The sequence below is a fragment of the Parambassis ranga genome, chromosome 9 (assembly GCF_900634625.1).
Source record: "Parambassis ranga chromosome 9, fParRan2.1, whole genome shotgun sequence".
Taxonomy (NCBI): domain Eukaryota; kingdom Metazoa; phylum Chordata; class Actinopteri; family Ambassidae; genus Parambassis; species Parambassis ranga.
The window spans coordinates 8,735,699-8,761,229 of record NC_041030.1 but is presented as its reverse complement, the minus strand read 5'-3'; the positions used below and the strand labels follow the sequence as shown (position 1 = coordinate 8,761,229).

General features: G+C 42.3%; 2 protein-coding genes and 1 pseudogene across 2 annotated transcripts in view; all 3 read right to left on the bottom strand.

Moving 5' to 3' along the window:
* pdlim2 (PDZ and LIM domain 2 (mystique)) overlaps positions 1–15,458 on the bottom strand; it is a 29,068-nt gene extending 13,610 nt beyond the window's left edge. Inside the window, exons 1-6 of the mRNA XM_028414978.1 lie at positions 15,161–15,458; positions 7,844–7,972; positions 5,859–6,010; positions 3,360–3,429; positions 2,996–3,144; positions 1,913–1,976 (exon numbers count right to left, since the gene is read on the bottom strand). Of these exons, the coding sequence (XP_028270779.1) occupies positions 1,913–1,976; positions 2,996–3,144; positions 3,360–3,429; positions 5,859–6,010; positions 7,844–7,936 (528 nt within the window). The 5' untranslated portion in view covers positions 7,937–7,972; positions 15,161–15,458. The remainder of the gene's footprint in view (positions 1–1,912; positions 1,977–2,995; positions 3,145–3,359; positions 3,430–5,858; positions 6,011–7,843; positions 7,973–15,160) is intronic.
* A 2,111-nt stretch (positions 15,459–17,569) lies between these two features.
* Positions 17,570–24,984, bottom strand: LOC114441142 (EF-hand domain-containing protein 1-like). Its single transcript, XM_028413928.1, has 10 exons — positions 24,925–24,984; positions 20,088–20,300; positions 19,721–20,008; positions 19,347–19,496; positions 19,060–19,246; positions 18,708–18,934; positions 18,307–18,447; positions 17,956–18,169; positions 17,717–17,869; positions 17,570–17,592 (listed from the first exon to the last, which is right to left on the bottom strand). The coding sequence occupies exons 1-10, from the start codon at positions 24,982–24,984 to the stop codon at positions 17,570–17,572; spliced, it is 1,656 nt and encodes a 551-aa protein (XP_028269729.1).
* Positions 19,538–19,649, bottom strand: LOC114442101 (uncharacterized; annotated as a pseudogene).
* Positions 24,985–25,531: the final 547 nt, after the last annotated feature.

Here is a 25,531-nt window from a genome sequence, read left to right as displayed (position 1 = left end):
AAATGTATTGATTGCACGAATCTAGGTGTTATATAACATTTAATCACAAAGAATTCGTAGCACAGTATTTGCATCAACATTTTAGACTTAACACAAAACAGATCTATTATATATTAAAGGTTCAGTTAATTGAGCGGGGCTCAACTGATTACAGACAGTGACGGTGATAAGTTTGAATGTTAGTTTGAATGTTTAGTTCTGAACAGTTACTGGATGGCTCAATGGCCCATCCCACAGTATTAGACGTCACTGATGAGACTTAATGCCTAAAAGCCAGCTTCCCGTTAGCACATTCACAGACACAATGATCAATGTTTCTGTTTACTCTGCTTCGCTAATATCATCAATAATAAGAATGAGCTCTGCACATCCTGTGCAACCTCTTGTGTCCAAAAACATCTTGGAAAGCACCACCATCTTATGTGGCTTTACATTAGTTTTGACAGATTCCATTCTAAAGACTACGTTTGGGATGGCCATAATTTCATGGTGGCATGGACTGGCCATGTGTCAATGAAACTAAATCTTGTTGCATAATATGGACAATAACAATAAATAATTCTATTGTATTCTAGGACCCAGATTGCATCATGGCTATATGGTGTTCTTTCCAGCATGTAAAAGATCAAAGCAACCCTGATGTGATTCACCATTTTTAAGAGACATGACGCCACTGTGAGTGACACTCCATCTGAATCCCATTAAACATGTGCACACAAACAATCTCAAAGTCAAAGCAAAAACCTAAAAGTGGATGTTCTCAGCCAGCTGCCTCTTAGAAGGAATGTTTGAATGTTTTGAAGTTCAAACCTCTTGCATATTTATCTAACTTTTGTAATGTCCAGAGTTATAAAAATGGCTGGAATTCCTTGTGCCACTACAAAAGGTCCTGATTGTTTTTTCCTGCTCCGACAGCTCACATGTTCTGTCTTCAGTGGGACCCATGCTTGGACAGAGTATGTAGGCATAGCTGAAATACTTTATGATGAACTTTCCCACAACATTCTCTGTCTTTAACTCACTGAAATCCTCCCAGACCCGAGTCTCCGCTCTGGGTTTTGTCGCTGGAAATGGTAAATGGACACAGCATAGCTCAGCTGTAGTCTTATGATAACCCCTCGTCTGTACTTTACTTCTTTTCATATTTTGCTGCTTGCTGAGACTAAGGAGCCTCCAATCAGACAACCAAAGGTTAAGGCCATTGTTTGGAGGAAAATAAATCTTTTTTTTTCTTGAAACAGTCTCTGAATGAATTGGTTCCAGACTGCTGTTCAGCTTAATGTCAGATATTTTCAAAGAATGACCTTTATAGTTTATACACTCCCTCCTATAAAAATGTCAACCTCTGTCTGTATCCTGCCTTTAATGTGAAGTGCATGTTCAGTACACAGCCCAGGGCACCTCCTGTGGCATCAGAGACCAACAATTCAGCAGACAAGGGTAAGAATTCAAACATGTTATTCTTACAGCCTGGGCCAGCACAGTCCAAATAAACACAGTCCTCACATCAATACACAGAGGACAAAAACCTTCAACTGTACCGTCTGTGTGAACTGCAGCCTACAGCTCCATCTGAATGACAGATGAGTGACAGATTTACTTTTAAAGGACTTGGCATGCAATGGTCCAGTACATGCTCCCTGCACCCAGACAATGTAGCCAATTCCTAAATATCCCAAAATCATATGTCTGTGTGACCAAATCTGACATCATCATCATCAAATTGGCTTTAACATACAACAATTTCATAGATGTTAAAAACCAATTGTCTCCAACTAATTAAATACATTTTATAGGTGGAATTCAGTCTTTTTGGTACAGGGTGGAAAAGTATCTTAGCAAACAAATCAGCCGAAATCCAACTACAATCAAAAAAAAGGATGAAAGGTAAAAGGATGCAGCTGAAACTAACCTGTGAAAGAGGTCTGGACAGCCTGTTGCTCCTCTCTTCCGGTGACCATGAGCGCAGCTGGACACTGTAACAAGAATGTAGAATACACATAAAATGGGTAAAATACTGCTTTATCAACATAGTTTGTCTGTTATATCTCATTATGGGTAATTGCATAATCCATGTGGCAGTCATCAGTGAAATTCCTGCTGAGGGATGATACCTTCGACAGTTTACACCGAGTTAATAAATTAAAATCACCACAAAGGATTTGTTTGAGGTATTTGCTTGACAACCATAACATGTTTGCTTGCTTGTTGATGCAGTTCCACCTCTTTTGCTATCTACATGGACCTACAACAAAAGCCTTCTTAACAATACTACTAAGACTACAAACAGTGCCAATAAACATCAACTTCAATTCCTAAAATTACTGCTAAAGTACAAAAATACTAATCATTTATGGGGGAAAAAAACAATGAAAAGAACACTATATTAACACTGAGAACAAAAGTGCTGGACAGGAAGCTTCATCAGACCAAACAAGGGAAAAACATTTGGTTTGAACTGTGGCCTACTAAAAATTGGTCCAGGAGAGTTAACAAATGTCCAAGCACAGAGAAACTATGGTGAACGTTCCACATTCTGCCTTTTGTTTAAGTGAATGCAAACGGAGGAATGTGATATCCTGTGCATATCCTTTGTTACTACAGTACAATCCCAGGGCTCCACTTTCTGTCTGTTACTCCCATACCTATTGACTCGCCTGTTGTGGAGTCAAGAGAGCACTTGCTGCAGCCTTTTGTCCAGAGACAGGCCCATTTAGGCAGTGAATGGTTGGGTTACTGAAAAAGTCTCAGCTGCCCATCTGAAATGTGGAGCTCTAAAAAGTCTTTTTTTTTCCCCCTCCACCATGTTCATGCAGAAAGAATTTCTTTTCCATCTTGTCTCTGGTCGCTTGTGCAAACTGTGATTTTTAAGTAACAGGAAAGTAACAGGAAAGTAAGAGGGAATCAATAATATCTGAATTATTTTTAATAAAATCAACATGTTTAAACCGGCTCAAGGATAGTGAAGGAAAAAGCATTAGGTGCTGCCAACTACCTCCTTGTGGTGGGTGTCAGCCTCTCCCTCTTTCCGTCGGGGCTGGCAGGAGGGTCTGGAGAGTAGGGTCCCGGGGACAGAGACACAGGGCTGCAGATGGTATACTCTCTGTAGTTCTGGTTCTCATCACGACTCACTATTACTGCCTCCTATAAAAACAACAATAACTGCATCTGTTACTAAGATTTGGACATGTAACTTTTACACATTATGACCTCAAGAAAGCACTATATGTTTTGTACTGGTTGCATCTATTTCTCAAACAGAACAGGCACTTGTGACCCAAGTCATCTTATAAAAAAAACCCTTAGACTTTGCATCTAATTTGGTGTAATCAAGGCAAACTGTAGACTGAAGTACTTACCTGGAAGCGTCCGGTGAGCTGTTCAGGAGTGCTGATGCCGTTGGTCTGTCCAGGGCTGGGAGGTGCAGGTCTTGAAAGGCAGAAAACCACAGAAATTAACTGACTGCAAACACTGACTTCATACACTTTTATCCAACCATGCACCATGGAATAAAGTCTGATTCCATTACTGCATAAAGTCGGCTTCCAGCAATGAAGTTCTTGTGTCCAAATATAACTTCAACTTCTCTAAATGACACTCTGATGTACTAAATGCATGTTATATAATGTTCATGAAACTTGCAAGGAACATGTGGAGTGAAGGTAAAATAATCAATTTTCTAAGGGTTGTAAGTTTAGGTAAACTTAATTTGAAGTGCAGGCTAGTAAAAACGATTTTTGATGTCCCTTTTGCTGTTGCATAGGTGTCACCTATGGCACCATTATGCTCCGGTGGATCTCGGAAATTAGTCCTGCAGACTTCCAGTCCCCCCCATTTGAAAATACTCTCTTAATGTCTAGCATATTTCTGACTTTCTTTCTTAAATAGAAAACACATTCTAAGCAGTTCCATCATTGAATTTGGAAGGGAAAATATGGGCAGTGTAAGCGCCAATGCAAACATACAGTGCCCCCCTGGCTGCAGGGCCAGAGGCTGACTGCCTCTTGGTTGAGCCTGAGGTAATGAGGCACACAGGAAGGCCTGGATGCCTGTGGTAAATCACCCAGAAACACACCTCTAGTGGCCTCAGCTCCACATAGTGTAAGCAGGAGAGAGATGTCAAGAAGAAGAAAACTGATACAGCACCCATAAGATGCTTCTTCCCATAGGAAGGGTATTAATGATGTATGCCTGAAAAACTCATTGCTTTAAATGAACCGCCCAGCTGAGATACACCATGAATTGTTTCCAACTTCCACTTTGTAGCATAAAAGGGAGCACATGAAGAAGCTGTGGTCTTTTAGAGAGTGAGAAATGTTGTGTTTTAGGTCAGTGATCAGACCAGTGTCTGGACTATAAGCAATGACCTGAGGTTACAGGTCTCACTTACACAAGAAGAATTAGTGGTAAAAATGCTAACCATGAATTTAAACCTCTGACATGTGAAACTGACATAAATCAACATTTGAAACCCTGTGCCGATACTAGCTGTTCACAGCTGTCACAGAAGAGACCTGAAGTCAAAAATCTACATTGTAAAGACACCACTTTACTGTCAGAAGTGAAATAAAACCATTAATATCAACCAAGCAGTCAAATCCACTGGAAGCAAAAGATACTTTGTGTCAAGCTGTGACCTTCATTCAAGATGAAACTAATCACTGCTTTAAGCTGGGTTCAGACAGCGACCAAAACATCGCAATGTGTCACTTCAGCCACAATATGGAGCCTGGTTGTTCTCATATGCACATTTCTCTGAAGAACTCTAAATAACCTAAAGTGATGTGGTAAAGGTCTGATGGCAACAATTATCTGACAACAATATCACATTGACAAATGCATAAGTCAACATGGCATCACTCACAATGTATCAATGAACCATGAAGTTGTGAACAAACCCAGACTACAAAGCTTTAAAGTTTAAAGGCAGCAATAACAAAAGGATACATACAGCGTGTGATGCTCCTCAGCTTCAGTATATAGCAGCAGACACAGCTAAAAACAACACTTCTATTCTGAGGAAGGGCTGATGCCAACTTCTTCCAGTGGGCAACACCACCTGTGTGACAGTACCCACATCACTGCTGGTTTCATGAGGACAAACCAGATGCTGGCTGGAATCACTACCCTCAACTAAGCAAAGAACAAATTAAAGATTACAGATTTGTGCTACTCAATTACCATCCTTCTAAAAGCCTGAACTCAGTTAACATGCTAGATAAGTAGCATTAGGATAGGAGGCACAGTGTCTGTGACAGTTCACACAGTGGGATTAAAGACACAGCCGAGCTGCACAGTGGCATTGTCCTGGGCAGGCATGGAGTAATGGTGTTGTTTCTGGCTTGGTGGGAGACATGAGGTCAGAAGGGAAAAATGCACTCACATGGACATCCAAGGAGGAAGTATGTGGAAGTGTGTGTGCATGTTTGAGTGTGTGTGCATGTGTGTGTATGCAAAAAGACAGAAATGTTTAAAAGCAGTGACAAGAAGTTAGAATTAAAGATGCCCTTTAATCAAAATGTCAGCCTGGCTAGAAGGAAGAGTGCTTTATTCCCCAGCTCAAAATCTCAAAACAAAGTTTATTAGGAGGGACCAGGGAAGGGAACAGTGTGGCTCTCTTACATGCTGGCATTTCCCCTGATTACAATCACTTGTTTTGTTTGTACAGTGCTCACATGGAGTTAAAACAGTGTAAAGGAAGATGGGAGCTGGGGCGATTGTGGTCTGTGGCACAAAAAAAAAAAAATCAAGGGGATGCCAGATAACTATTAGGAGCTACACTGCGCTGCATTTTATAAAATAAAACATAAATACTGCCAAATAAAAACTATAAAGGTTAACATGGCAGATCTGCATACCTCTCCACAACCAGCTGCAGTTGGGTCTTTGAGTTCTTGATCTTGTTCTGGGCTTCCACGTTCAGCATGTCAGCCGTGTTTTCGCCGTTGATCTCCAAGATAATGTCACCAGGTTGCAGGTCTGCCTGCTCTGCCTTGCTGCCCCCATTGACCTGTTGAAAAGAAGAATGAGCCCCTGTCAGGTCCTACTGGCCCCAGGTCCTGAAAATAACACTTTCTGGATGCTATCCATCTGACAAGCATAGACACCTCAGTATCTTATGACATTATCATTTGTCAGTGACTGACTTTCACTCTTTGTGCACACATTCTCAATCTAGATGTCTCTCTCCATAAGTCATAGTAAACACCAACAGACGCCACAGGATTTCTTACACACATGGAACAAGGCAGCACCGGTCTACAGTGAGCAGATTCATGACGCCCTTGGGGAGAAATCATTACTGTGACACAACTTGATGGTTTGACTGGACCTGACCTTTGTAACCAGCCTCACCACATGTCAGAGCCAATGCTATACCACCACATCAGAGAGAATTCCACACTAATGGGCCGAAACAAAACGTCCATGCTGCCGTTCTCAGCTTGGGTGCTGTGTCCCAGGCATACACACCCAACACATAGGCCAACTATAACAAAAGTTTAAATGAGAAGCTTAAACTTAAGAGGGAAGAAAGACATTTGCTGCAAACAGTGCTGACCTCACAATTAAAACCAGAATGAGGCAATAAAACAAAGAATGCAAAAACGTAATAAATCAACAGCCAATCATGGAGGGTGAAAGTCTGATTTCTGCCTCTGTAGGGGAAAAGAGATGCCAGTCAACAGACTGTTTGTCAGTCAGCAAGAGGGCAGAGGTGCCATGTCTGTGGGTCCACTAGAGAGGCGATTAAGCGTTGCTGTGGTAACCCACAATACTGTGTGCCTTTTCTGATCAGAATACGCCTGGTTTCACATAAACTACCATCAGTTGGGGGTTCTTTTCCAGGGTCTGTGCCCAAGAGAAAAAGGGGGCAAGCCATCCTTCAGGCCGAGAAGAATGAAAGAGGGCATCCATGTCATCTCTGTGCCAAGCCCCAGCCACCTCAGATGGTTCAACCCTATAGTGGTTCACTGCCAGAGGGCGAGACAAACACTTTCTCACACTGGGTTTTGAAAACCAATTTTAGAGCTGACGTTCCTGTTCCAGCAGGGATTCTAGTCACTTCACAGAACCCGTTTGATATTTGAGACAAGCAAACACGCCTGTGTTGTTTACTGGACAGCAGTAACAGATTCAGGCTTAAGCCCATTATTCATGCAATGATGGTGTTTTTCTTGCATAAGCTGTTAAGTAGTGCCAAACAATAAATGCTTTTGAAGTTAAAGGAGCTTGAAGTTCCAGCTGTTTGAAATATTGGTACCCTGCCATGGCTTTTCCATAATTTATCCTTTATGGGGTGATGAGCTTCTGGAGGACTCTCAGGATGTGCAGTGAACAGAACAGAGTGTCTCTGCAGAAGTGAGCCTGAGCAAGGTTTCCTGGTGGTGTTTACTGCACACTGCTTACAGTGGTAATATTTCTGCTTCTCCTGTTCTATTTTTTTGTCCTGTGACTAGAAAAATATGGTGAGTAAAAAGAACATGCACGTGCTTGAGTACAAATTCATTAATGCACATGGTAATGCCTGGGTGGTACCACAAAAACAAAGCCTCACTGGTACATTGCACCCTGGGATCAGGAACCCCTCACCTCCCACCTCGACTTCCACTGTTACTGTAATCAGTGGCTTCCTTCAAATGTAATCTACTTCCATTTGTTCTAAAAGGGTTCAGTAGTCAAGGAAATAGGTGCAAAGCAGCAGCGGACATAAACAAAGACAAGAAAAGAGACGTGAAGAGAAGGAAGTTGAATTGCATGACATGCCATTACAGACTGTGCTGACAAAAACAGGAGGTATGGATTGAAAAGGTGTGATAGGGTTTAGCAGCAGGGCTGCGAGTACCTTTGATACAGTTATGGCTTTCTTGAAGTCCCTTCCTCCATATATTCTGAAGCCCCATGGTGAAGGACCAATCAGGTTCACCGTCAGTGCCATTGAGCGATCAGTTCAACACACACTCTTGTCAAAACCCTGAAAAGAAAAGACACACGCAGCGTGAAATTCATTTTGAGTAAAATGTGGGACCCAATCATGTTTTCATCAGTCACATGTTTCTGCTGGCCAGGATTAATATTAGATCAACAGGTGAAGACAGTGGACATTTGCATAAGCCGCCTTTCATCTCTAGCAGCACTTCACTTCCAGTGGCCTAAGTCCCCTTGACATGAATTGTGCAACCACATCAAATAGGAATGGAAGGAATCTGAAACCAAAGACACATGACTAACATTGCCAAAGGATTCATTAAATCCAAATGTTCTCTCAAGGAAAACAAATACAAACAAAAAGTCATGCAAGCGTAGTGAAAAAGGATCTAAACATCTCATAGTGGTTGTGACCATTGAGTTTAATGTACAGAGTCTGCAGTGTAGTGTGATATGGTAAGTACCAGGCTAAACAAACAGTAGAACTGTTCAGTTTGATTTGCTGAGTGATGTGCCATTCCATAATGAATATTTTGCATTTGTATGGTCAGGGTTTGCACGATTATTTACAGAATCGACTCACCACAAAACCTGTTGTGAATTTCTGAATGCAATGACTGCACAATTCCAACATGAAAAATGATGGGATAGGATGGGAAAATGCAGATAAGATGGAAAGCAGTCAAAATTTAAAAGAAAGAAAGATTTAAAAAGAAAAAAACATCCATCCTCTGAGAAACAAGAAGAGAATGTCACTTTATGCTAATTTTCAGGGTTGGGCTTTGAAACTGCTTGGTAAGGATCATTTGATACATTTTCTGTTGCAGAAAGCAAAAAGCTTCTCTACTAATAAGTGTGGATGTACTGCAGTGAAGGCACAATTATTAAATATTTGTTTTGATTGTCAACACTCAAACCCATTAAAAAGGCAGGATGCTGGCTAAACTGCTGACAACCATGGGTAATCCCTCCCACACTCTCTACAACACAAACTGAGAAGCAGCTTCAGCAACAGCCTGCTGCAGCCCTGCTGCTCTAAGGAACAGTACAGGAAGTCATTCCTGCCATCCGCTATCAAACTCCATCTGTGACTGTCAGAGCTGTGTACAAACTTAACCTAAAGCATCATCTCAGGAGCACTTCAAACTTCTTAGTTACATTAACTGTGTATTTATGTTCGTTTGTCTGCTCTCTCGTGTGTGTGTATATAACATTTTTCCCTGTATTGTATCTATTGTTTTTGATATATGCCACCACAACCTAATTTCTATACAGGGTTTAATAAAGTAATATTTAATCTTAACGCTGCGCTTTGAAATCCCATTAAGCCATTGCTGATTACTGTTATCCATCAAAGATAAAGACGGCTACATGACAGATCAGATGAGAACCAGACCTACCAGTAGAGCTTTAATTATTGGTGAGAATGGAGCTTTCAAACTGTTACAAAATTATGACAGGTGAAGACAGCATGGTGTATACTTCTGTATGAGGCATGCAGATTTTCTCCAGAAGCCTGTAAGCCTTTTGAACCTTTGTACAAAAATGATGATCCACTACTGTTTGCTAAAAGCGGGGACATCTGGCAAAAATTACCGGGTATTTGACTCCATGTTGCCAGGCTTTAACTGCGCTTCCTTCCTATTTACGAGGACACTTAGCATCAAAATTCTTTGAGTTCATCACTGTGTAATTTGTTTACATAAACAGCACAACAAGTCCTTATCAGCAAGGTACTAAAGGGAAAGATGGGTCACGAAACATACTGATGTTTCCTTTACTATCAAGGGCCAACTCAAAAAATATTTATCCCCCAGTGCTATCAGGATCAGTGTTACATGATTAGCTTTTACAGTACTTAATGTCATCCAAACTTGTGAGCCAAAACATTGGTTGTTGTTATGCTGATGTTTTTGTTGACTTGGCAGTCCTGTATAATGGAAGTGCCGCTTCACTAAGGTTCTTAGTTGTAGCGGGTGAAGTCTTTCTGCTGTTCGACTGCATGTGGAGACACAGAGCTCTGTGGTGGTGTGATGATGTGATGATTGGATAAGCACTTACAGGTTCATAAACACATCCACACTTGCACAGTGCAAACACACTCATGCATGCACACATAGTTGTTGGGTGTGTGATGTATTACACTTATCTCACTGAGAAAAGGTGCATTTCTTTTAGCTCAAGACTTTGATGCAACAAGTAATGTATAGTTGCACTGGTAGATGATGACACAAGGTATTTAAATACAGGCTCGGAAAGAGGAAAACAAACATCAACACCAAACTTTTCATTGCTCAACTTATAATACAAAGTCTTGCATCAGCCTTTGAGAACTTAAAATAGAGAAGTGGGGCCACAAAGTTGACTGTTTAAGTTGGTGCAGCAACGCTTTTTGGATATTTAATACTTAGATACAGAAAAGAAAAGTCACAAAGACAGAAAGAAGCCTAACAGATCGGCATCTATTGCCTTTAAGTGGCTGATTACAGTAAAAGTACATTGGACAGCACTTTGATGTACACTTGCCAACCCTGTGGAATGCAAATGATAAACTTACTCAATGTCTCCATAAATAAAGCAATAAATGCCTGTCAATGATTACATAACTGTAATTCAGTGATCAAAGTTTCTGAAAATATGAGGAATGAGCAAGACAAACATATCACAGATCCAAGTGAAGTGGATCTAGGACAGCAGCCACGCTATTCCCCTAAATCCCTCCATACACTGGCCCATTTCATCGCCTGCACATTCCACAAGTGTTTGGGACAAGCAGTGCAGACCTAGTTACTCATTAACAGTCTGGGCCAATTAGCAGGGTTACTTGGGCTCACCATCATTAGGGTCTCTTAATTGCTGTGGCCTCCAGAAATAAGTGCAGTTGTGATAATGACAGGGAGCAGCCGCCCCGAACTTTCCCAGCCTGTGGGGGTGTCAATTAGTTCCATGAGCCCAGGCAGCTTCTCCTATAGTGGCCATTATCGTTGGAGCACCCTGCTAATTTCCAGTGAAAACGTTCAGTGTTTGCATCATAAAAGTGTTAGTGGGGATAATGTCAAAGGACGGTGAAAGTATGCAGCAGAGCTAACAGACAGTGGAGGAAAAAAAAGCAGCATATAATGTTGGTGAGGATAAGTGGCACACTCATGTGCTGTGTTTAATTGGCCACTGATGAGCTTTAAAAGACACTGCACTGCTGCTCACATAAAGCAAAGTGCTGAGCACAGTGTGATGAAACGTCCACATCCCACAAAATACTATACTGTTGGCCAGAAGCCAATATACATAAAAGGTGAATTCTGTTCTGGTGACATCTCGTTGCTTGTACTGCTATGCTAATTTGGCAGCACAGTTCAACACACGCCACACAATGAGAAGAATTCTAGTCATGAAGTCAATTCTATGGCTCGCAGTTCAGCATCCGCTGCGCAGCAGGAGGCCAGAGGAGAATGGAAACTGTAGTGAAATACTCTCACTTCCGACTAACAGAACAGACGGGTTTATGACTTACCTGCGTACCAAAAAAATTACAGAGCTTTCTCTATTGGCTCATGCAGCACACTCAGCCTACACCAGCCTTACAATAAACAGTAGTATTATATACTCCTCACAGTTACAAACTCTACAATTTTACATTAAACTGACATCCAGCAGCTACACTCCTCCCTCCTCCCTGATGTTAAGAAACTCACTGCTAGCAGAGAGAAGTGGGCTGTTCTCTGCTACAAGAATTGAACTGACTTCCAAATAGAAGAAAGGGCAGCTGAGAAAGTTGCATTTTTAATCATGCAAGATAATCATGTTATGCTACTTCAGTAGGCATTTGATGATTATCTATGTGCATCTGACAAACTCACCTTTCAGAATCACCTTTCAGAAGGTCAATCTGCCTTCGAAGCATAAACTCAGCTGAACGTCCAACAAATCAAAAACCACACTTAAGGCCGACCATCACTTTTCTAAAAGGATTACCGTACTCTTGAATGCGGTATTGCTACAAAAGAGTTAATTTTAGACTCCCAATAGAGCAATGTTGGAAGAACTGTTCATTTTTATGGAATACTAACTGTGTGGGAGTATTGATGAAAAAAATCCCTCTTAATGAGCTCAGGAAATACTTTGACTTTCCACAGGGACATTCTTGTTTTCTGGGGGAAGTTCCAGCCTGTACATACATACTCTATATGTTAAAGGCCCTTTGGCACTTGTCACGTCTTTGAGAGATTGTCCCTACAGGCTAAAAAACAGATAGACGAGGTATGAAGAGGAAAGGGAAGAGCAAGCTGCTGGCAGAAAGCCTTCCAAGTTTCATTTAGAAAAGGGTTTTAAATGAGCAGTCTTTATGTCAGATTAAAATTAGCACTAAATAAGAAGTGCTCACAAACTTTCAGCCACATTGTGTTCATTATGTCTCTGCTATTTCCAATTGGCCTGACTATAAATATAAGACAGCAGCAAAGTCTACAGACAGACACTCTGACACCTTAGTGACATGCAATCTTCGATTTAGCATGTTTACAGTAACGTGGTGTTATGGGTAATTTGAGCTAAATGAAGGAAGCCTGCAAACACAAGTCTGAAACTCTGTGTGTGTAATTTACGAAAGTGCTGCAAAAATCATGATGACTCATCAAGGCTGAGTCAAAAAGTTAGACCTGCATGTCATCACAGCACCATTTTAGCAACCAGCAGTCCTGTTTATGTTGCATTGGTCTTTTAGACAGAAAAACATGTTTTATGGAAAGAAGTGCATTAAAGAACAACCAGTATAATAAACGCTAGGCAGGAAATCATAAACATCATTCTGTTTAACCGTGTGAATTAACACCTCATTTATTCCAAGGAATGAAACATGTGGAACAGCTAGTTGTTACCACATGTACCATGCTGATAATCAAATATCCATGTTGCCTGCATGGCGTTAGATCAGCTAAGGAGATGGATGTTCTGTGTAATAAAATGTCTGGCAGACACTCTCCTTCAAAACTCCACTGGATCAACATGAACAAGCACAGGCTCTCCAACATGCCAATACTGAAAGACAGGCTGATGAACATAGCAGACACATGAGTTCAAAGCTTTCACGTGAAAGAACACTCTCTTAAGATGGACTGCTGTGGCTTCAGGGGAATATTCCTGGTATGAATCACACACTTGCTTGTGGAAAGCCCTCGCTGGTTGCCATACACCGGTGTGAATTTTCCACAGCCTGCGTCAGTGATGTAGTCGGCCGCTGTTGACTCTACGCAGTACACTGACAGGTCGGCAACCTACCTGGGCCCACACACCCACTGAATAAAGGAGGAGGAGAACGCAACAGCAAGCCTCTCCCTGATCTGAGGAGAGTGAAATAACATTCTGTGCATTCTCTCAATCACACCCGCTTGAGCAGATATAGCTACAGTCACTAAGGAGATGAGAAAATATTAACAAATAAAGGGTGTTGGTTGATGATCTTCTGGATTATTGTAATAAGAGTGTGTCATCAACTAATCATGAACCGAAACATACCTGTGAAGGTTACTCCCTTTCAGTGCATGTTTCTGCTGGGAGTCATCCTGCCATTCTAGAAGTATTATATAATCTCATCATCAATGTCAGAAGCTCCTTTATGACTTTCTAGTGTCCTGAACTGGGTAGAAGGTTTGGAACCATCTTTACTTTTATCAAGGAATCAATGGTTAGGCAGAAGCAGTGATTGCAAAGTTTATGGCCTAGGGTGCAAGGAGAGCAGCTGTACAACCTGTGTTTAACTCTTGAGTGATTATGCTGAAACTGTGAAGACAGGAACATCCAAAGTGGTGTCAAGAAGTTGATTCTCTGACACTTTTCAAAGTAGCAGAGCACAGAAGACGTCTCAACATCACACACAGGAAACCCCTGGCAAGATCCATGACGGCCTTATCTCTGTCAAGGACACAGCTATCCACTACAAACTATCGTTCCTAGTGCTTCTACCTTAGGCCATGAACTTATCAATCACCTTTTCTACTGGCTCCAGTTAGCCCTCTTGTTTTTTTTTAAGAGATCTTAGTTCATTCTGAGCAGACTGAACGCTGCCTACAAATCAGGCTGGTTCACCACATCCTCTGCATGCACTGTTGAGAAACATGATGTTTGCACACATATTTTTTTGTGCCACAAACATGAAATGCAATGTGTGCTGTAAAGTGAAAGCCAAAAAGCCACATATCTGTCAGAAAAAGATCCAGAAAAGCACTTCATCAATTCATCGTTAAGACTGAGCTGTTGATACTGACTTTCTGCACACAGAAGCATGATGAAGAGTAACTTTATAGGAGCAGCTCAAATGAAAAAAATACAACAAAGATCAAACACTTCAACTGAAAGCCCAAAATACATTGTAAAAAAATAAAAATAAATCCTTCCTTAAGTTAGAAGGTAAGGAGTTGGCCCTTTCACTGTTTTCTTGAATAGCTACTGCTTTGCTCCATCCAAAATTATAGTGGTCTGTTTTTGGTTCCTGGATAGCTTTATCCTGTCGGAGTATTCACTTTAAAAAAAAAAAGAAGGAAAAAGAAAATCAAAGCCACCAGGAAACAAACACAGAGGAGGGCAGCTAGATGTGTGCACATAAGAGGTGGCAGCAGGCGTTAAGAACATGATGGCTTCACTGTAACCGCTCCTGTTTCAGACACAACTCATCTGCTGAGCTCTGTTTACCTCCAAACACTTTAAATGAGCTGGAGAAACACAGCTGACATTTTAAAGGAAACAGAGAGAAGCACACACACAAATACTGACTGAGAGTTTCCTAAGGGTGCACCTGGTTCAATCCCTCCACAAATCACACCGACTTCCTAATGTGCCAAGGTAACCGAAGCACAGGAGGTGGGATGGAAAGTCTACAGTAGGTAGAAACCTGCACTCTGTGTGGGGTCGAGTTGTTCTAGTCTGCTGGACAACTGACTTCCATTTTCCATCATCGTTATCCAGAAAACCTGAACTTCAACATACTGCGCTGTAAAACATTCAGCTTCACTGGAAGTCTGCACACTTTGCATGAAGAGAAAAGGCTCTCACACAATCAGCCTTAAAACAATGAGAGAGAGAAGATGGTGTCAGAGTGAGAGCCGCTGTCTGCTCTCACTCTGCACCCTCCAACAAACAAGCCTAATGGAGCTGATTAACAGCTGCGTCAAACCACTCCAGTCCAGATTATTCTAATAAGATGAGACTCTTCACTTCTGATATCACTTTTTTTTTTACTTACCAGGGCGAGTGCACTGATTCAAGGTGTCTTCTCCACCTGTACCTCTGCGCGCTCCTCTTCCAAACACACAACCCAGGAAACAGCAGCTCCCCTCAATCAACGTCTGCACAGCTCAGCTCAGCTCAGCAGCTGTAAGAACACCGAAACGCTGCTAGTCCCGCGTCTGTCTCCCTCCTGTCGTGTCAGATGTTAAGATGGCACGCATGAACGCCACCTGTGGCTGCGCGCGCAGTGGTTGCGAAGTGAAGAGCTCGCGATGCCATGTGCTGTTACCAAAATAAAAGGGTTGACAGAGGCAGCAGCCCCGGGGCGTGTCGCATCACGGAGGAGGGAGGAGAGGAGAGGAGAGGAAGAGAGGAGAGGAGAGGAGATGAGAGGAGAGGAGAGGAGGGGAGAGGAGAGGAAGAGAGGAGAGGAGGGGAGGGGAGAGGAGAGGAAGAGAGGAGAGGAGAGGAGGGGAGAGGAGAGGAAGAGAGGAGAGGAGGGGAGATGAGAGGAGGGTGCTGCGGTATTAATTGAACCATTTACCAAAAAAACCTTCTGTGGTTGAGCTTTGTGTCCACGCGCCACCTGCTGACGGAGGGGAGAAGAGCAGCGCGCGCTGCACGCACAGGAGCTAATTAAGGTGAACCCAGAGCCATAGAGAGAGAGAGTTGCGACACGCTTTAATGTCGCCGCTACAGTGATCACGTGGTTCATGTAAGTCTCAATAGTTCCAAACAAACTGCGTGCTGCCGTTTACTTCTATAGGAAAGATAGAGTGCCTTATTTAATGGTAAATATCAAAGTAAACCCCACAAAAGTATATTTCCAGCCGCTATTTGTGTCAATTTGAGTAGTGGTGTTGACCACTGAAAGTACTGCGTTTATTACTTTAAATCGGGCGGGTAAGGTTAGCTTGGGTGGTGCTAACTTTACAGGTTTGTCCTCGTTAATTAGGGTGACCAGACATCCCACTTTGACCGGGATAGTTCCGGTTTTGACCCGAAGTGGGCGTGTGGGTACACTAATATGTCCCGGTTGAGCAAAAAACAATCCCTACGGCCACTAAAGAGAGACTCGCGTGAGTTCAGGCACAAAATTGTATCAGGATTCACATTCATTTCTCTCTCCCTTTCAGTTGGTCACCATGAAAACGGAGTTCTTTAAGATTAAAATTAAGGAACCTTTATTAGTCCCACAATGGGGAAATTGTGTTTTTGCAACAGCAGATACAGACAGGAAACGATAAGTTAGAAAAGATATATACATGATCAAAAAAACCACCAATAAAATATAGAATAGAATCAAAAAACAGTTTACATATTAACAGTTATTACACAGGTGAGTGGAGGTAGAAGTGGTCTGTAAAAAAAAACACATAGTGCATCAAAAACTAAATAAATAATTTATTGTACACTGTGGTGTGTGAATATTGCACCTATCAGAAGTGTTTATTATAAAGTATGACAGCAGCAGGAAGGAAACACCTTCTGTATCTCTCCTTCACACACCGACTGGAGGGTGGAGCAGTCTCCCACTGAAGCTGCTCTGCAGTGCTGACAGGGTGTCCTGCAGGGGGTGGAACTCATTGTCCAGCAAAAAGCTGAGAATGGAGCCTCTCCTTGGACAAAACAACTGAAGTCCCCCTAAGATAACACACCGACTGGCCTGAACAGTGTCCTCAGCCCTGGCTTAGATTTCTCATCAGCACAATGGTGAAGCTGGCGGCCACTAGCCTCCAAACTCCTGGCTGAGTATGTCCTGAGACTTTTTAGGCTTGAATGCTGGAAAATGAAATCCAAGGAAATCCCTCGAGCCCAACAGACATTTACTCTTCTCATCATATCAGTATTTTTTTATGCACCCAGGCAGCATGCTATCATACCCAAGGCACGCCATTGTATGCAGAATGATTTTTAAAAAAATGATGTGAACACAGTGTGTGGCGCATGTAAATGTGGTGTGTCCATGTTGAATGTGTTGATGCATATCGTCATACATAAAGTACTGTACTGGTTGTAGTGTTGTCAGATATTGCAGCTCTTCTTACTGAGCTGGCTTTGCTTGTTTTCCATTCTGGTCCACTGGAGCAGAAAAGCATTACTGATGATATGATCTTACTGTCTAAAAAGTATACATTTTGCACTGGTCACGTAACAGACATGCATCAAGTATGTGTGATACTGCATGCCATTCCATCGCCATGGTTTTTTCCATTTGTTGTGTTAATTACTTTAATAAATAATGCAATTTTCTCAAAGAGTTGTTGAATTATTTGTTGTGCTTTTATGCACCAAAATTTATTATAATGTAACTCCAAACACAAAGACCCAAGCATGTTTAGAACAGGAAATCTTTGGATTATAAAATTAACCACATAGCATGGTATATTATTTATTACCAGTAATTAATAGTTTCCATGTTCCCTTATGGTTCTTCTACTTTGCCTTCTGTGGAAAGGAAAAATTAGGTATAATTAGGGCTGCATGTTCCGTTTTCTTTATTTGGGAAGAGAGAGGCCTACTTCAAGAAATGTATACTAGGTTTCTACATTTAGATATCTTTTTTTCTTACCATTTTGTTCAGTTGGCTCGTTGTTTGACATCTCCACACCCAGCTTGTGTCGTAAAGAATTCAGAGTCTCAGAGGGGATCTCACTTACGATGGACTCCAGGTATGTCAACACGTAGCGGTCAGCATCAGTCAACACAAAGCGATGTTTAAAAACTACAAAAATACAAAAATAAAGAAAAGATTTAGCAGAGCTTTTTTCTTTGTGTATTGCTTCTCCTCGTGGAAAAACATTATGCTACCATCAACAGTGGCTCCAATGGCAAAGTCTGCAGGTGAGTAAAACTGAGGATTTTCCACGGTGGAGCCTGGTTTGGGGACTCGGGTCTTTGCCAGGAACATGCCGCGAAGATAACCTGAGTTGCGGGTGGGCTTTTCAAAAATGCTGATCGTGTCATTGGACAGGAAGTAGGACAAGATGAATCGTCGGCCTTCATTAAGGGGATTCTGGGGGTCCTGGGATGTAACATAGGACAACATGGCAAGAAATTAAGCTTTGAACTAAAACTAGCCATCCTTAAAGAATTATCTTCTATTTTAAATTACAGCAATAGGCTAATGAAAAGGTTTATTATTATGGGATGCAGCCTCACCAGCCTGGCACTGTAACGCAGTACATTGTGGTCATTCATGAGCATCTTTAACACATCCTTTTTGGGAGGTTCAGGAATCAGAGAAAAACAGTTCTGGAGAGAGTCTTCTAGTGAGCCAAAACCATTGTAGGGAGGAATCTCCTGCAAATGTGGGCACCATGGACAGGACAAGAAAAATAAACACACACAGACATGAAAAAGTACAACATTTGTTCGTTTTTTTTTTGTCGATGTTGTTGCTGCGGCTAGTTTTTATTGTTAGGAAAAATAAAAATAAGAAAACTATCATGGCATTTGAGGCAGACAACAGATGTGAAAAGGTATGTTAGGTTCTACTGGATGTAAATGCCTGAAATTAATAAAAAAAAATACACAAAAAAAAGTACATCCCAGTTTCCTACCTTACACCTGTCCTTAAGTAGATTAACCTTCTTTGTCACCTCTATGGGTTTCATCCCCATTTCTGGGTAGTTCTTCTGGTAATAATCTTTAGTGAAGCCATCACAGTCATACAGCAGGAAGTGATGACTGAGCAGTGTTATACTTTGACCCACATGAAAGTCTTTTGGGGAGTAATACTCATCCACTTCATTCTCTGAGATCTCCAATACACTGCTGGGGAAAGTCTCTGGAAAGACATAGAAGCTACAGTTAAGCAGTAATAATTACATAAGAAGAGACAAGACAGCACACAAGAGCAATTTTCTGTATGAGATACATTTGTAAAATGGTCTATGCATATGCATCTCGTACTAGGCTTGATTTTCTTGGGTAGCCTTTGTCTGCGCAACAGGAACGGGGTGCTTTCCCGGCCACAGTTGGGTTTGAGAATCTCTCTGATGTCCACCGTGTCGTCCGCCAGGTAGTATCTGATGATAACCGCCCTGATCTCACAATCCACAGAGTCAATGCCCTCCAACAGGGCAAAGAAACGAAGCACCTAAACCAAAGTAAAGTTGAAAACATTCTAACTTGCATCACAGCCATTTTGACCATCCTTTACTGTCCCATGAGTTTGGAACAAAGGGAATTATGTTTACCTTTCCGTCCATGGTGAGAAACTGGTACATGCGGCCAGGTTTGGAGGGTGTAGTGTAGCACCGCGGAGAGATTTTGCGGCGTTGGGTGTAAAGATCCACTGGCATTGGCTCGGGGTCATTCACAATGATGTCCTTACTTTCCATGAAATCCTGTACAGTCAATTATTAAGAAAACCATTACTTGACCCACAATGGGGAAATCGCTTAATTTAATATATGGTCCCTGAGTAGGAGATGTATCAGCTATTAAACTGAGAAGAACAGATACTACACTTGATCTTACCCAAAAGGAAGAAAAGCAATAGACAGAAAATGTATTAACAGCAGAATCAAACAGACAGAAGCATCAGAGACGGAGAGAGTGAATGTTGTACCTTTGTAAAGGCATCACACTGTGTGATGTGGTACTTGAACCCGAAAATCTCCAAGTCCACACCAATATTGAGGTCTGTCCACAGGTAATACACTCCATCTTTGGTTTTGGGTAGTCGCTGGCGTTTAAGCCGCATCCCCTGCTGCAGCCCAGAGTTCTCCACAGTGGGCTCATAGACTTGCATGGTGTCATCCTCCAGGAAGTACTTAATGACCACACTGCGCACACGGAACTGCTCATCTGGGGAAGTATGGACTTCCTCCGTGAAGTATGCAAAGTAGCGCAAAACCTACAAGACAGGCAGGTGGTGAATATCTGACAAACAAGCTCTTCATTTACTAGTCTCACAGTCCTTGGTGTTACCAGACCTTCTTGTCCAGGGCAACATAAGAGGGCACAAAGTTGGATGCTGTCCCTTTAGAGTAAGCCATGACTGGTGTCTTGAAGATTAGGTCACTGATCTCCTGTTCAGTCAGCTGCTCCGATATATGTGGTTCCTGGCCAATGCCCACAGTGGGGTGACGAGGCACAGCAAAGCCATTATTGTAGACCAGCATCTGTGGATGATGGAAGACGGACTTCTGTGGACACAGAACATGAAGGGGGGAATACAATAAATCCAGTTAAATGTAAAACCAGATGCGGGCAGAGTAGCATTACTTCAAAAATAATATTAACCAAAAATTACTCTAGTAACAATAAAAAACATGTTTGTGAAAAGACTACTCAAGCACTGAGTAACTTAGTAAGCTTGATCCCAATTTTTTTTTTTTTTAGAAATAATGTCATCTGACAGACAAAAATATAAAACAATGTGCAAATCCTGGTATTTCCAAACAATAAAATAAAAAATGAGTAAAACCAAATAACATCATTACAAAATAACAAATTAAGGCACAAGTAACATACATTTACTAATCTCGTTTTTTTTTACCACACAAAGCTTTTGAAACCAATGCATACAGTAGGTAACATATATGTTTGAACAGTGTTGATGAAGATTCTCAGTCATCCAGGTCATCATACGTAGAGAAGGTTGAAGCAAGGCGTCTGGACTTGTAGAGTTTTCTAGAAGACGTTTCGCTGCTCATCCAAGCAGCTTCATCAGTTCTAACTGTTTGGTGGGGAAACATGGTTTATATGTGGTTACAGACCTCAGTGGGTGGGTCTGGGTAAAACTTTAAAAAACTTACAAACAATAGCACTAAATGTTTCCATACTTACCTGTGATGTTCTGGCTGACTGGGCCAGGTGTGTCTAACGACTGGCTAACGACTATGAAACTGCCGGAGGGGGACTGATTGACAGCCCTTTGTTCTTACTGTGAGTATGTGTAAACTTCCTGGGAATGGATGGAATCACTGCATTGTATGTGGTAGAAAGATGATGTCTGAGGCCACCACCTCTGTTAAGGGAAGGTTTTTCCAGCTTAACATAGATGGCTTCCTTGACTCCTCTTTCATACCACCTTTCCTCCCTGTCTAAAATGTGAACGTTGTTGTCCTCAAAGGAGTGTCCTTTGTCTTTGAGGTGGAGGTGAACAGCTGAGTCTTGTCCTGAAGAGGTGGCTCTCCTGTGCTGAGCCATTCTTCTGTGGAGTGGTTGTTTAGTTTCTCCAATGTACAGATCAGAGCATTCCTCACTGCACTGGACTGCATATATCACATTGCTGTGTTTCTCCCTGGGAATCTTATCCTTCGGGTGAACCAGTCTCTGTCTCAGTGTTGTCATAGGTTTGAAATGGACCGGGATGTCATGGTTGTTGAAGATCCTGCGGAGTTTCTCTGATACTCCTGACACATATGGAATGGAGATGTTCTTTCTCCGCTGGTTGTTGTCCTTCTTCTTGTTGTTGGGGGGTCTTGTTTTTGTGGCTTTGATGAGTGCCCACTTCGGGTAGCCACATGTTTGCAGGGCCTTCCTGATGTGGTGTTGCTCCTTCTTCTTCCCTTCTTCCCCTCTGAGCTGAGCCGCCAAAGTGACAGAACTCCTCAGTGACACAGCCACATATGAGACACTGAAGAGGGACCCCACCGGAAACTACAAGAAGAAACTAGTCAGCTACCTACAAAAACTGGAGAAGGACCAAATCATCAACCGCAAGCTCTATTTTCGACTGTATCCGGGGGAAGCCACTCCACGCCTGTATGGACTCCCCAAGATACACAAGGAAGGAGTCCCCCTCAGACCCATCGTCAGCAGCACAAACTCAGTCACATACAACGTGGCTAAGCACTTGGCTGAACTCCTGACACCACTGGTAGGTGACACACCACATCACATCCAAAACTCGCAGGACTTTGTGAACAAGGTGGAGAAGATCCAAATGGACCCAGATGACACCATGGTCTCATTTGATGTCACCTCCTTGTTCACCTGCATCCCTACATCAGAAGCCACAGAGATGGTAAGGACTTGCCTCACACAAGACAGCACACTCAAGGAGAGAACCAACCTAACGCCAGACCACATCTGTGACCTGCTGGACCTCTGCCTGACCACCACTTATTTCCAGTACAATGGGAACTTTTACAGACAGAAGCACGGCTGTGCGATGGGATCACCTGTGTCTCCTATTGTGGCCAACCTCTACATGGAAGAAGTGGAGAGAAGAGCCCTGAGTTCCTATCCTGGAACCACCCCCACCCACTGGTTTAGATATGTGGATGACACCTGGGTCAAAATCAAGACCAACGAAGTGGAACGGTTCACAGAACACATCAACGCAGTGGATAATAACATCAAGTTCACTCGCGAGGACACCAAGGACAACAATCTGGCCTTCTTGGACTGCACAGTACATATTGAGGAGGACAGGAGCCTCAATGTGGAAGTGTACAGGAAACCCACACACACGGACCAGTACCTGTTGTTTGATTCACACCACCCACTGGAACACAAACTGGGAGTCATCAGGACCCTGCAGCACAGAGCACAAACTGTACCCACCAGCTCAGAGGGGAAGAAGAAGGAGCAACACCACATCAGGAAGGCCCTGCAAACATGTGGCTACCCGAAGTGGGCACTCATCAAAGCCACAAAAACAAGACCCCCCAACAACAAGAAGAAGGACAACAACCAGCGGAGAAAGAACATCTCCATTCCATATGTGTCAGGAGTATCAGAGAAACTCCGCAGGATCTTCAACAACCATGACATCCCGGTCCATTTCAAACCTATGACAACACTGAGACAGAGACTGGTTCACCCGAAGGATAAGATTCCCAGGGAGAAACACAGCAATGTGATATATGCAGTCCAGTGCAGTGAGGAATGCTCTGATCTGTACATTGGAGAAACTAAACAACCACTCCACAGAAGAATGGCTCAGCACAGGAGAGCCACCTCTTCAGGACAAGACTCAGCTGTTCACCTCCACCTCAAAGACAAAGGACACTCCTTTGAGGACAACAACGTTCACATTTTAGACAGGGAGGAAAGGTGGTATGAAAGAGGAGTCAAGGAAGCCATCTATGTTAAGCTGGAAAAACCTTCCCTTAACAGAGGTGGTGGCCTCAGACATCATCTTTCTACCACATACAATGCAGTGATTCCATCCATTCCCAGGAAGTTTACACATACTCACAGTAAGAACAAAGGGCTGTCAATCAGTCCCCCTCCGGCAGTTTCATAGTCGTTAGCCAGTCGTTAGACACACCTGGCCCAGTCAGCCAGAACATCACAGGTAAGTATGGAAACATTTAGTGCTATTGTTTGTAAGTTTTTTAAAGTTTTACCCAGACCCACCCACTGAGGTCTGTAACCACATATAAACCATGTTTCCCCACCAAACAGTTAGAACTGATGAAGCTGCTTGGATGAGCAGCGAAACGTCTTCTAGAAAACTCTACAAGTCCAGACGCCTTGCTTCAACCTTCTCTATGTTTGAACAGTGCAAACTACTTTGAGTGACAAGATATACTGTATACTGTTTATACACCTAATGGCACAGCAGGCTCAGCAGATGGAAAATCACATTAGAACAAGGCAGTTTGTGTACATACAAGAAGTCTCCCTTTATAACATAAACTGTATGGGTGTGTCTGTGCATGTTTGGGTAAAAGACACTTGTTCTCCACTCAGTGAAGTGATGGTTAAGCTTCAGATGTAGTTGGCTGTTAAGGTTCTTGCGACGAAGCTGGAGCAGATGCAGAAAGACCTGTCTACAGTTTGACTGACAGCTTCTTCTCTACAGGAAAGGTACGCAAAAGAACCATACCCTCGATGAATGAACATGAAAGGTGCCTCTCCAGACCACATGGTTGCAAAGAAGTCACCTTCATCAGAGAGGCTGCTGTTTGTACTGATATCATCCAACTCTGTGTCTAGTTGATGAGGTCAAGGCCTCATTAAAACCTCAATTGTTTTCAAAAGAATTAGGTCTGTACAATATTCACTCTTTTACTGTACTGCCAAGCTGTTGATATTTGTTAGTTATCTGACAGAATATGGCGGAGGTAGTCCCAAAGACACAGTCCCAAAGTGTTGTTTTCCCTGACGACCACACTACATGGTACCCTATGCTGAACTCCCCAGGCTAGTTTGTGTGCCAGCCAGTATGCCGCTACAGGTTGTGTATGGTCATGCGACAGCGTGCAAACGTCTGATTGGTGAAAGTGGAGTCATATGATTATTGTTGCTACGTCTGATTGGTGAAAAACAGTCATGTGGTAGATCCACTGGCGGGCTCTCTCTGGCAAAATAAAACACATCTAACGTGTATAATAATAAAAAATAAATAAATAAATAAAACAACGAATCTTGTGTAGTCAAATAAGAGTTAAAGTAGCGTTTCTTGTTCACAAGTAAAAATAATGTTTGGTTTGGTAAAACTACTCTAGAAGTAGGCTGCTTTTTTTTTCAAAAAGTTACTCAAGTAAATGAAACGGAGTAAACGTTACTCATTAATACCCATCTCTGCTTAAACATTATTATTATTATTACATTATTGAATTATTTGTGGTGGTTTATTGTGTATATTCAGTGATGAGCCCAATCTGGATCAGTTACAGCAGAGTTGATTAAACAGAAAGTAGACTAAATTGAACTACTTAGTGTCTGACTACTCAAATTATGTCACACACAAACCCCATGATAGTTAGCCTACATGAGTTAGCAAATGTCATTATCTTAATTGAGTTAATTGATCATTTGAGGAATGCAGGAATGATACAAAAGCGAAACAGGGATAGGTATGTTACTTACCGTCACATTCTGGAACGTATAACCAGGTAAGAAAGGTAATCCATGGTTGTTCCAGCTCATTCCCGGTGTTAATGTCTTAAACCTCCTTACCAAACTGTAGGTCGACGTTTACAAAAAAAATGTTTTTACTGTTGTTTTTGATCGGCGTGTGTATGTGTCTCTGTGGCGCGAGGCCGTTTCCATAGATAACACAAACTTTTTTTTTTTGTTTGTGGTACCCATGGAAACGGCAGGACCAGAGCCATAAAGAGAGAGGTTGCGACACGCTTTAATGTTGCAGCTACAGTGATCATGTGGTTCATGTAAGCCTCAATAGTTCCAAACTGCTGCCGTTCATGGTAAATATCAAAATAAACCCCACAAAAGTGTATGCCCAGAAGTTATTTGTGTCAGTTATGCTTTTGAGTAGTGGTGTTGACCACTGAAAGTACTGCATTTATTACTTTGAAAGTGTTAAATCAGGTGGGAATGGTTAGCTTGGGTAGCTACTTACGTGAGTGGTGCTAACTTTACAGGTTCTTTCATTCTGCGCTCTTCTGGACTGAAAGTTCTGAAGTTGTTCCTGGGATCTGTTGGAGCCACTCTCCGGGTTTGGGGGTCACACCCC

What these genes read in the sequence shown, in the direction of transcription:
- LOC114441142 (XM_028413928.1), bottom strand. Translation starts at nt 24,984, where the DNA reads ATGAGCTGGAACAACCATGGATTACCTTTCTTACCTGGTTATACGTTC. An exon ending in TTCTCACCATGGACGGAAAG is followed by an intron (nt 19,247 to 19,346) that starts GTAAACATAATT and finishes ACTTTGGTTTAG; the next exon opens with GTGCTTCGTTTCTTTGCCCT. An exon ending in CGAGCCAACTGAACAAAATG is followed by an intron (nt 17,593 to 17,716) that starts GTAAGAAAAAAA and finishes TCCTTTCCACAG; the next exon opens with AAGGCAAAGTAGAAGAACCA.